A 12,138-nucleotide genomic window follows, 5' to 3' on the forward strand; every position below is an offset into this window, starting at 1 on the left:
TGGAGGAGAGGAGAGAGGAATAAATTATCAGGCATTGAGACAATGATATTGTACATAGCAGTATAAGCAATACACTTTGATAATGGGCAACAATTTGTGTGCGTGCATGTTTGTGTTTGTGTGTGCGTGTGCGTGCCTGTGTGTGTGTGTCTGAGTGTGTGTGCTTATATGTGTGTGTGTGTGTGTGTACCTGTAGGTGTCCGGCAGAGGCCAGTCCAGCATGGTTGAAGTCCAGAGAGAGAACCATGGCGAAGCGAGAAGAGGCATCACTGTGCTGAGAGCTCACACACCCAAACGACCTCAGGATTGTGAATACTGCCTGGATACGCTCCACTGGACACACACAGACACAAACAGATGGAGAGATAACATTATACACAATGTGCTATTACCTCCAACACTCCATATACGTTGTACACAAATACTTTATATCACATGACATTCCGCATGCACGCAGGAACACACAGGTACTAACCACTGATGCTGTCTCCTGCAGTACCAGCCTGTTTCAGGAGTGTGTGTGTGAAGGCTTGGCAGGAGGTGGTCTTGCCTGTGCCGCTGCGTCCCACCGCACACACACTCTGATCCTTGCGGGTGCCCACCATGGAGACATAGACACGCCTGACTAGAGCGGCCAGGGCAGGGGGAGCATCCCACACACTGTCCCCACGACGGGAGCGAGGGGTCTAGGGAGAGGAGACATCAATATTCAATTATCACCTGGTTCCACTGGAACTACAGGAAGTGTGTGTGTGTGTGTGTGTGTGTGTGTGTGTGTGTGTGTGTGTGTGTGTGTGTGTGTGTGTGTGTGTGTGTGTGTGTGTGTGTGTGTGTGTGTGTGTGTGTGTGTGTGTGTGTGTGTGTGTGTGTGTGTGTGTGTGTGTGTGTGTGTGTGTGTGTGTGTGTGTGTGTGTGTGTGTGTGTGTGTGTGTGTGTGTGTGTGTGTGTGTGTGTGTGTGTGTGTGTGTGTGTGTGTGTGTGTGTGTGTGTGTGTGTGTGTGTGTGTGTGTGTGTGTGTGTGTGTGTGTGTGTGTGTGTGTGTGTGTGTGTGTGTGTGTGTGTGTGTGTGTGTGTGTGTGTGTGTGTGTGTGTGTGTGTGTGTGTGTGTGTGTGTGTGTGTGTGTGTGTGTGTGTGTGTGTGTGTGTGTGTGTGTGTGTGTGTGTGTGTGTGTGTGTGTGTGTGTGTGTGTGTGTGTGTGTGTGTGTGTGTGTGTGTGTGTGTGTGTGTGTGTGTGTGTGTGTGTGTGTGTGTGTGTGTGTGTGTGTGTGTGTGTGTGTGTGTGTGTGTGTGTGTGTGTGCTCTAACCTTGCCGTGTTGGTTCAGCGGAGGCCAGAAGTTGAGCAGGTTGGGTCCTGCTTGTGTGAGAGGCAGGCTGGCTTTAGCTCGACTGGTTAACGTGTGGAGTGCTCCACACTCATTCACACTCTGCAGTTCACTCAAGTCCTCACACAGGTCCAACTCAGAGGGATTCAACTGGAGAGAAAAAGAGAGGGAGAGAGATGTCAGAAAGGAGAGATATTGTTGAGAGAAAGACCATGTGAGAGAGGGATGGAGAGAGAAGAAGAAATAGAGAGAGGGTAAAGGAAAGACTGAGGAAGTCAGGGGAGAGAGAGAGACTACCTTGTGGATGTCGTGCTCCATGACATCATGCAGTGTTCCATCTGTCTCCATTCTGACTCTCACTAAGCCTGCTGGGAGATCTGGGGTTCCTTCGTCTGGCTTCAGCTGAGTGGCTGGAATACAGAACCCACCAATCACAGAAAAGCTCAGTATAAACCTACCAATGGGAAGTCTCAGGACAAATCCATTAGTCACTCAAATATGACTTATGACTTATGACATGGTTTATCATTAACCATGTCTCCATCCACAGATTTTTTGGCAAGTAAGGTCACACTGTATTAAAAAAAAAAACACGAAATCTGTCATGGAAACAGGAAGTGTTTGAACAATTTCAGAATGTCGACAGACAATTTGTTTGTTCGACTTTGTGGGATCTTTTAGTGTCTGTCAAATTAATTATGCAACAAATTGCATTTCGAAATGATTTCTTGCCCAATTGTTGATAGAATAACCATCATATGGAGGTAAATTTGAAGTCACACATGGAAAGAAACACTACAAAAGTATGCGGACACCCCTTCAAATGAGTGGATTTGGCTATTTCAGCCACACCCGTTGCTGACAGGTGTGTAAAATCAAGCACACAGCCATGTAATCTCCATAGACAAACATTGGCAGTAGAATGGCCTTATTGTCATTGAATGCCACCGTAATAAGGTGCCACTATTCCAACAAGTCAGTTTGTCAAATTTCTGCCCTGCTTGAGTTGCGCCGGTCAACTGTAAGTGCTGTTATTGTGAAGTGGAAATGTCTAGGAGCAACAATGGCTCAGCCGTGAAGTGGTAGGCCACACAAAAAATCATCTGTCCTCGGTTGCAACACTCACAACAGAGCTCCAAACTGCCTCTGGAAGCAACGTCAGCACAAGAACTGTTCGTTTGGAGCATCATCAAATGGGTTTCCATGGCCGAGCAGCCGCACACAAGCCTAAGATCACCATGCGCAATGCCAAGCGTCGGCTGAAGAAGTGTAAAGCTCTCCGCCATTGGATTCTGGAGCAGTGGAAACGCGTTCTCTGGAGTGATGAATCACGCTTCACCATCTGGCAGTCCGACGAACGAATCTGGGTTTGGTGGATGCCAGGAGAACGCTACCTGCCTGAATTCATAGTTCCAACTGTAAAGTTTGGTGGAGGAGGAATAAATGTTCTGGGGTTGTTTTTCATGGTTCAGGCTAGGATGCTCAAGTACTTTACACCACTGCTGTAACTAAGTAAACATACTTGAAAGTACTACTTGAGTAGTTTTTTGGGGTAAGGGTATTTTACTTTGCTATTTATATTTTTGGCAGCTTTTATTTCACTACATTCCTAAAGAAAATGTTGTACTTTTTACTCTGTACATTTTCCCTGATGCCCAAAAGTACTACATTTTGAATGCTTAGCAAAACAGGAAAATTGTAATCTAATTCACACACATTCCTGGTCATCCCTACAGCATCTAATCTGGCGGACTCATGAACACATGATTCATTTGTAAATTATGTCTGTGTGTTGGAGTGTTCCCCTGGCTATCCGTAAATAAATTCAAAAAATCAAAAATGAAAAGCAATTACATTTATTTTTGATACTTAGGTATATTTCACTATTAGTTGAGTCATTTTCTATTAAGGTAACTTTACTTTTACTCAAGTATGACAATTGGGTACTTTTTCCACCACTGAGTTCCAGTGAACGGAAATCTTAATGCTACAGCACAGATAGAATGACATTCTAGACGATTCTGTGCTTCCAACTTTGTGGCAACAGTTTGGGGAAGGCCCTTTCCTGTTTCAGCATGACAATGCCCCTGTGCACAAAGTGAGGTCCATACAGAAATGCTTTGTCGAGGTCGGTGTGGAAGAACTTGACTGGCCTGCACAGAGCCCTGACCTCCATCCTATCGAACACCGTTGGGATGAATTGGAACGCCGACTGCGAGCCAGGGCTAACCACCCAACATCAGTGTCCGACCTCACTAATGCTCTTGTGGCAGAATGGAAGGAAGTCCCCGCAGCAATGTTCCAACATATAGTGGAATGCCTTGCCAGAAGAGTGGAGGTTTTTATAGAAGCAAAGGGGGGATCAACTCCATGATTTTGGAATGCAATGTTCGACGTCAGGTGTCCACGTACTTTTGGTCATGTAGTGCATGTTGTGTTGTCCTCCCACTACAACTTCAAAAAGCATGCACAGTTTATTAGGCTATAGATGGAATAAGTTATATGATGAACTTCGCAGGGTGGTGAAAGTGCACAGTGACAAGCTTGATGCTCCTTTCCAATAAATATCATGGGTCTTCATTTGTATGCTAGTGACATGATGATAATTCACTTAGCTGCCAATTAACAAATAAGAATGATCTTGCTCTTATCCATCTCAACATATAACCTGTCATCTTTATCAGCAAACTGTTGTCTAGAGAACATGAGCAAAAACCAGACTGATCATTTTTGCCATTTATTGCAACAGTTTGTGTGAAAAACCACCGATTGAGTGGAAAATGCTATGGAAACACAATGAATTCATGTTTTTTATTCAGTACATCATAACTTTAGCGCGAAAGTGTTTTTTAGGTGCACTACGTCATCACGTACAGCCTTTAATCTGCACAAGTCAGTTTTGATGGAAACTAAATCTGGTGGGAAAATGTGCATATTTTCTTAGGCAGATTTTATAATATTCGTATACTACAGTAAATACTGTTAACGCTACAGTAAGTACTGTAGATTTGTCACAACAGGATTTATTGTTGTTGTTGTTTTTGTGGAGAGAGAGGAAGTCTTAGTGGGTTTCCTGGTTGTGGCTCTATTCTGTATTCTCAGTAATATTCTCACTATTACTCCCACAGCACAGCTATACAGGGATTACCCGGCAGGGTTTATGTACCAGGGGCTTAGAATTTGATATGCATCCCTAATCTTTGATCACCAGTGTGAGTGTGTGTGTGTATCAGTATATGCATGTGTGTATATGTGGGCGTATGAAAAACGAATAGGATTAATGCTGAGTGGCTAGATATTCTACAGAAAACTACAGTAGAGTACATCAAAACACTGCTATAGTACATCAAATACTATTGGTATAGTACATCAGTATATAGTATACAGTATGTCAGGATACTAGTAGCTGTCAAAATGTCTCCCGCAGTATGAAGGGTTGGATACAGGAGGACAGTGGTAAAGCAAGGTACTATTAATACACAACCAATGCAACCCAATACCTCAGAACACACAGCAGTCTACCACACTGCATCACCATTACACTACATTACCACCACTTACCTAGGGAGAAGCCCTCCTTGTGGACGTACCACACAGTGCCAATCTCATACCACACATCCCTCACCTGAGAGAGAGAGAGAGAGAGAGAGAGAGAGAGAGAGAGAGAGAGAGAGAGAGAGAGAGAGAGAGAGAGAGAGAGAGAGAGAGAGAGAGAGAGAGAGAGAGAGAGAGAGAGAGAGAGAGAGAGAGAGAGAGAGAAAGTGAGAGATGCTAATTCCTATGTGTATTCTACGGCATGCAGTGTGTGTGTTCTGTGAGTAAGTCGAGGTTCCAGTGATATAACAGGCCTGCTACATTGTTTTCAATGTAACCAGGGAGTAAGCAGGCTTTGACGTGTTCCTTTTACGACGCCCCAGTGGAGCAAGTATGTAAGGGGGTGTGTGTGTGTGTTTGTGTGTGTGTGTGTGTTTATATGGTATGCACAGTAGATATCCTATGATAGGTCCACGTGACATCATACCTCTTTCCTCGTGTGTTGTGTTAAGGTGGTGTCTGCTTGTTGCCCCTCAGGCTCCAGTCTCTCTTCGATCACTCCCTCTTTCTTCTCCTCTTTCTCCTTCTCTTTCTTTCCTTCCATCTTTGACTTCTTGGCATCATTTGTCACATTCTCTTTCCCTGACTTCACTTCCTGCCCCTGCAGCTCTGATGTAACTTCTTGTTTTTGCTTCAGCTGCTCTGTCGTCATTTCCTGTTTCTGTGGCTCTGAGGTCACTTCCTTTTTGGCTGTGTCCCCCAAGGGTGGGGTCTTGATTTCGGGGGAAATTATTTGCGGGGGCGAGGAGGTCTTGAGATCTGATTGGTTGGAGTGGCGGCCTCGCTCTCCATTGACCAAATGCTCATTTCGTAGTGCCATCTCAGCTTCCAGGATTGGTGGAGTCTGGTCTGGGAGGAGGAACTGCTGCACCAGGTTGTCACTCAGTTTACTGGGCTGTAAAGATACAAGATGGACACCACCACGGTAAGTAAAAACACAAAGCACCCTCCTGCCTTTACTTCACCATTGGCTGACCTGCTATCGACCCTCGGAAGAAACAGGTTATTCCTTTCCAATTGTCTCTCTCGCGTTCTAACTCCACCCTTCCCTCCATCCCTTTCTATCTTCTCCTCTTCTCCTCCCTCACTCTCTCCATCCCCATCCTTCAATTCCACTCTCTTTCACCCCTTCATCTCTTTATCTTACCACCTTCTCTTCTTTGACCTCAGGTTCTTTTTGTTTGGTCTCCTTCTCTGTCTCTCTGACCAGCTGTTTGAGGAAGCCTCCCGGTAGGGCTGACAGAGGAGGCGGAGGAGAGGTGGGCTCTTCCTTCTTCTCCTTTATCTGTAGAGTGGAATGGAGGGATGGAGAGGGTAAGACTGATATGACAGACACAGGCCTTGTTCAAATACAAATGTACACATTCATCCTTTTATCCTTGTAGAAAAGGGGATGTATTTTCACAGAATGTATTTTAACCTATATTTGACAGTTAATGTAATTTGAACAGGGCCACAGACCAATGCTTCTATGCAGAGTCAGATATACTGTTAGAAATAGATGCAATGCAGTCTACGCTCAGCACAGGCTCAACAGCAATATACTGTGATAGCAGGATAGCTCACACACTTTCACACTTATACACACACACAAACACATGCTAGTGTGGAACAGCAAATATCATCTACTTTGAGGACTGCAGATCAGTTGAGTTCACAGAGTTTCCTATTGGCTACAAACAGGTGTGAATTACTGACACAGATTATATCAACGGTGTGTAACTACTTAACAACTAGTGAATGACTAGTTCATTACTGGTCTATTAATACCACCAGAGGTAATGGTCAGATTAGATTTAACCTGCTGTTACTGTGGAGACAGGAGGACAGAAAGGTCAGTAAAACAGCTCTCCTCTCTCTCCTGTCCTCTGCTCAGATGTGGTCTAAATATGTTACTGGTCCATAATGCTAACATATAGAGACATAAGAATGACATTGGGATTGGTAATAGAGGAGTGAATTAAATAACTAATTGAGCGAGCGAGTAAGGAAGGAAGGTAGGGTGTGTGTGTGATGCTCTGGTTACTGTATGTACACACGGGAGTGGTTGTATTTGCAGATGGGAGATGCAAAGCAGTGTGTGGGACATACGGTAGCCCACACATAGGACAACTAATCCAGATCACACAGGCTGATAATTCTAGACTACAAACATCCTCAACATGACTCATTAGAACACACATTAAGGGAAAACACAACTAGAACACAAACAGAGTGAAGACCATTCCAGACTATTCTAGGACACAAATGCCTCATGCCACATCATCTCTGCACCTCCCTTCTGCTCCCAGAGCTTTAAGCGTGAGGAAAGTGCCATGGCAACGGCTGCTGGGGGAGGAGTCAGGGGTGAGGGGTCAAACAGTCAGAGGTCAGCGTGATGTGATGTCAGAGTGGGGGTGGGTCAACACATAAACGGTGACACTGTGAACCTGGGATGGAGAGAAACAGGAATGAGAGAAAGAGGGATGGAGAGAGGGGAAAATAGAGAGGGACAAATATAGGCAGAGAAGAAAGAGGGAAATTCACTCTTCAATTTTATTTTTATACCTTCAACCTAAAATGGTTATTTGGCTGTCCCCATAGCAGAACCATTTGCAAAATATTTTTTGTTTCCAGGTAGAAACCTTTTAGTTCCAGGTAGAACCCTTATCGGTTCTTTCCACAGAGGGTTCTACATGGAACCCAAAAGGGTTCTACCTGGACCCAATAAGGGTTCTCCTATGCAGACAGCTGAAAAACCCTTTTGGAACCCTTTTTTCTACGAGTATAGGAATGGAGAGAAACAGGCAAAGCAAAGACAGAGGGAAGATGGAGAGAGAGAAAGAGGTGGGGATGGATAAAGTATACATTGAAAGATACACTTTATATGCAAAAGTATATTAGTGGATTCGGGCTATTTCAGCCACACATGTTACTTACAAGTGTATGCAATCGAGCACACAACCATGTAATCTCCAAACATTGTCAGTAGAATGGCCTTACTAAAGACCTCAGTGACTTTCAACGTGGCACCGTCATAGGATGCCATATTTCCAACAAGGCAGTTCGTAAAATGTCTGCCCAGCTAGAGCTGCCCTGGTCAATTGTAAGTGCTGTTATTGTGAAGTGGAAATGTCTGTCCTCGGTTGCAACACTCACTACCGTGTTCCAAACTGCCTCTGGAAGTAACGTCAGCACAAGAACTGTTCACCATCTGGCAGTCCGGTGGACTAATCTGGGTTTGGCGCATGCCAAGAGAACTCTACCTGCCAGAATGCATAGTGTCAACTGTAAAGTTTGGTGGAGGAGGAATAATGGTCTGGGGCTGTTTTTCATGGTTCCTTAGTGAAGGGAAATCTTAACGCTACAGCATACAATGACATTCTAGACAATTCTGTGCTTCCAACTTTGTGGCAACAATTTGGGGAAGGCCCTTTCCTGTTTCAGCATGACAATGCTCTGTGCACAAAGCGAGGTCCATACAGAAATGGATTGTTGAGATCGGTGTGGAAGAACTTTACTGGCCTGCACAGAGCCATGACCTCTACCCCGTCAAACACCTTTGGGATGAATTGGAACACCGACTGCGAGCCAGGCCTAATCGCCCAACATCATTGCCCGACCTCACTAATGCTCTTGTGGCTGAATGGAAGCTAATCCCTGCATCAATGTTACTTTCCAGAAGAGTGGAGGCTGTTATAGCTGCAAAGAGGGGACCAACTCCATATTAATGCCCATGATTTCAGAATGAGATGTTTGACGAGAAGGTGTCCATATACTTTTGGTCATGTAGTGTATGTTGAGCAGTGTTTCTCAAACAGTAAGTTCAGAATCACGTGTTATGGTGCAGCATGTTTTCTGATGAGATGTAGTAACCACTGCTGACAACACATGATGAAACACCTCACGACGAGGTGGAATACATGACAGGTGGCAGATCACTCAACACCAGCCACGCACAAATCAGCTGTCTCTCAGAAATATCAGTCTTTCTAGTGAAGTCATAAGCACACAAGCACTCTCACATTTTATTTAATATACTGAAAAGTGCTTTTTTTCTTTCTTAAAGGTGTCTCTAAACCAGGGTTCTTCTAAGTCCTTGATGTTATTTGTGTGTATGCTGGTTTTAAATCACTGCCTACTCCTTGATGTTATTTGTGTGTATGCTGGTTTTAAATCACTGCCTACTCCTTGATGTTATTTGTGTGTATGCTGGTTTTAAATCACTGCCTACTCCTTGATGTTATTTGTGTGTATGCTGGTTTTAAATCACTGCCTACTCCTTGATGTTATTTGTGTGTATGCTGGTTTTAAATCACTGCCTACTCCTTGATGTTATTTGTGTGTATGCTGGTTTTAAATCACTGCCTACTCCTTGATGTTATTTGTGTGTATGCTGGTTTTAAATCACTGCCTACTCCTTGATGTTATTTGTGTGTATGCTGGTTTTAAATCACTGCCTACTCCTTGATGTTTTATTGTGATTATATTCTGCCCCATAGGGAAATGCAAGGAAGTACATGTACAGTTGAAGTCTGCACAATCTCTCACAAACTACTGTTTCTTCCCTCACCAACACACTCGCCACCTGGGTCTCGTGTACAGCTCTCCTTTCCTCTGGTTTAAGCCTGACTTAGCTGTCCGATCCATTGGACTTCTCAGACACACTTACAACCCTGACCTCTACTCCCCTGGGCCCAGATTCACAAAACCTTCTTTCGAAGAAATCTCTTCTTAACTGCCATTTTTTCCTTAACTATAGACTTAATAATAATGTTAAGCAAAGTTCCTACTCCTCAAAAAGGTTATAGGAAATTGTATTGCACTTCTTATGTTTCTCCATAATTAAGCAAAAAGTTTAAAAGAAATGTGATTATTGAAAATGAAGTTATTGGAAATGTCTTTAATTCAAAGATAGCTAAACCCTTGTCTAAAACTCAGGGCATCGAGAGAAAAAGCTCACGAAAGCAATTGAACATGTTTAATTCACTCACAAACTTCATCTGAAAGTTTCAGTATTGATTATTTTAAACCCAAGAACATGTTTTAGAACAGTAATCTCAGTAGGAAATATGCTAACATGAGAGCACCGGCAGTTGTAAATAAATAAATAAACAAACAAACAAGCAAACAGACAGACAGACAGACAGACAGACAGACAGACAGACAGACAGACAGACAGACAGACAGACAGACAGACAGACTTTATGAAAATATTGGGTATTGCAAGTCCAGTATATCCAAGGTCAGAAAGACTGTGGCTGGTTGGTTTAGTAGTATGACACACAGACAGGAAGACAGACCTGTTGGGGACAGTCTCTGATCAACACAACACCAATGAAGCCTACGTCAACTCATCTCTGAGGGTGATGATGTTGGTTAGTATGACATCCAGACCGCCATCTTAATATATATTTTTACTTCAGTGTTCACCTGTTGATTCACCACAACACATTTCTGGGTGATATGTAAGCAACTGTTTTAACTTCGTCAGATCTGTTCAGCCATGATGCTGTGTCCATGGCATGTTCCTGCGAACGGTGACTCAATTCCGCCGGTTTCCAAACTTTTATCTCCCACTTGAAGCGACTCCAATTTTCTTGTGATCCACCAAATCAATAGTGACAACCCTGTCAACTTGATAGAACATGACATAACCCATCCTATATGGGGAACTGTTATATTCTGTCTTTGACAGCAGTCACACTTTCAGGCAACTCCTGTACACCAGGCCCTCTACCCTGTTGTCTCCTCTACCCCTCCACCCTACCCCTCTCCTCTACGCCTCTACCTTGTCCTCTCCTCTACCCCTCCACCCTGTCCTCTCCTCTACCCCTCTACCCTGTCCTCTCCTCTACGCCTCTACCCTGTCCTCTCCTCTACCCTGTCCTCTTCTCTACCTCTACCCTGTCCTCTCCTCTACCCTGTCCTCTTCTCTACCTCTACCCTGTCCTCTCCTCTACCCTGTCCTCTTCTCTACCTCTACCCTGTCCTCTCCTCTACCCCTCTACCCTGTCCTCTTCTCTACCTCTACCCTGTCCTTTCCTCTACCCCTCTACCCTGTCCTCTCCTCTACCCCTCTACCATGTCATCTCCTCTACCCTGTCGTCTCCTCTACCCCTCCACACTACCCCTCTCCTCTACCCCTCTACCCTGTCCTCTCCTCTGCCCTGTCCTCTTCTCTACCTCTACCGCTACCCTGTCCTCTCCTCTACCCCTTTACCCTGCCCTCTCCTCTACCCCTCTACCCTGTCCTCTTCTCTACCGCTACCCTGTCCTCTCCTCTACCCCTTTACCCTGCCCTCTCCTCTACCCTACCCTCTCCACTTTCCACTACCCCTCCTCTCTACACTCTCTTTCTCCTACCTCTCTCCCCTACCCTCTTTCCCCTACCCTCTTTCCCCTACCCTCTTTCCCCTACCCGTCCTCTCTCTCTACCCTACCCAGCCCTTCTTTGTCTCTTTTACCCCATCCTCTCTCTCCTTTTCCGTTAACCTTCTCTCCCCTATCTGTCCCTCAGTCCAAAGATCCACCCAGGGCTCTAGAAACAAAGTAATGAGAACAAACTCTATGTCTCTGTCTTATATTCTCTGACATTTCACACACATACACACTAAACTCAAAGTTCACCTACCTTTATGATGGCTAATACTCAACGCAGTATTAGCTCAACTCCAAATGTACTGCTGTATAGTCCGAAACTTGTGGGGCCAAAGAGAGAGGCTCACTGTCCCACTGTCAAACAGAAACACACACCGACACACACAGTCAGACAAGCCGAATGGGGCTCCCAGCAATGCAGTCAGAAATAGAGTGACACAGACAGCCATCTCAGCCATCTCTCTCTCACACACACACACACACACACACACACACACACACACACACACACACACACACACACACACACACACACACACACACACACACACACACACACACACACACACACACACACACACACACACACACACACACACACACAGTTCTATCATTATGACACACACACACAGATAAGGGAGGCAGCTGGCTTGCCACCAGATTGAGTTATAAATATAGTGGGACTGGGGGAGGTGGTAGGGGATACTACCCTGTTAGGAGAACTGGATTTAGCAAATGACAGGGGAGAGAGGGGACAGAGAAAGAAAGAGAGAAAGAGTGAGAGGTGAGAGAGAGAATACAGTTGGGGCAAAGAAATGGGTAAAAGAGGATGCTGTAGCAAACTAAGGCTTCCTGCATCT

General features: G+C 44.8%; 1 protein-coding gene across 4 annotated transcripts in view; it reads right to left on the reverse strand.

Moving 5' to 3' along the window:
- Positions 1-11,741, reverse strand: part of LOC118377961 (unconventional myosin-XVIIIb) — a 55,342-nt gene extending 43,601 nt beyond the window's left edge. For 2 of the 4 annotated variants that reach the window (XM_052525503.1, XM_052525502.1), the window contains exons 1-9: positions 11,532-11,741; positions 7,197-7,347; positions 6,066-6,203; positions 5,346-5,813; positions 4,886-4,949; positions 1,622-1,734; positions 1,307-1,474; positions 476-686; positions 191-333 (exon numbers count right to left, since the gene is read on the reverse strand). In XM_052525503.1, coding sequence (XP_052381463.1) covers positions 191-333; positions 476-686; positions 1,307-1,474; positions 1,622-1,734; positions 4,886-4,949; positions 5,346-5,813; positions 6,066-6,203; positions 7,197-7,235 — 1,344 coding nt within the window. In that variant the 5' untranslated portion in view covers positions 7,236-7,347; positions 11,532-11,741. Of the gene's footprint in view, positions 1-190; positions 334-475; positions 687-1,306; positions 1,475-1,621; positions 1,735-4,885; positions 4,950-5,345; positions 5,814-6,065; positions 6,204-7,192; positions 7,348-11,531 lie in introns of those variants that run through there. The other 2 variants (XM_052525504.1, XM_052525505.1) reach the window with 2 other exon arrangements.
- Between the last annotated feature and the right edge of the window lie 397 nt (positions 11,742-12,138).

Source organism: Oncorhynchus keta, chromosome 9, assembly GCF_023373465.1.
Source record: "Oncorhynchus keta strain PuntledgeMale-10-30-2019 chromosome 9, Oket_V2, whole genome shotgun sequence".
In the NCBI taxonomy this organism is placed as follows: Eukaryota; Metazoa; Chordata; class Actinopteri; order Salmoniformes; family Salmonidae; genus Oncorhynchus; species Oncorhynchus keta.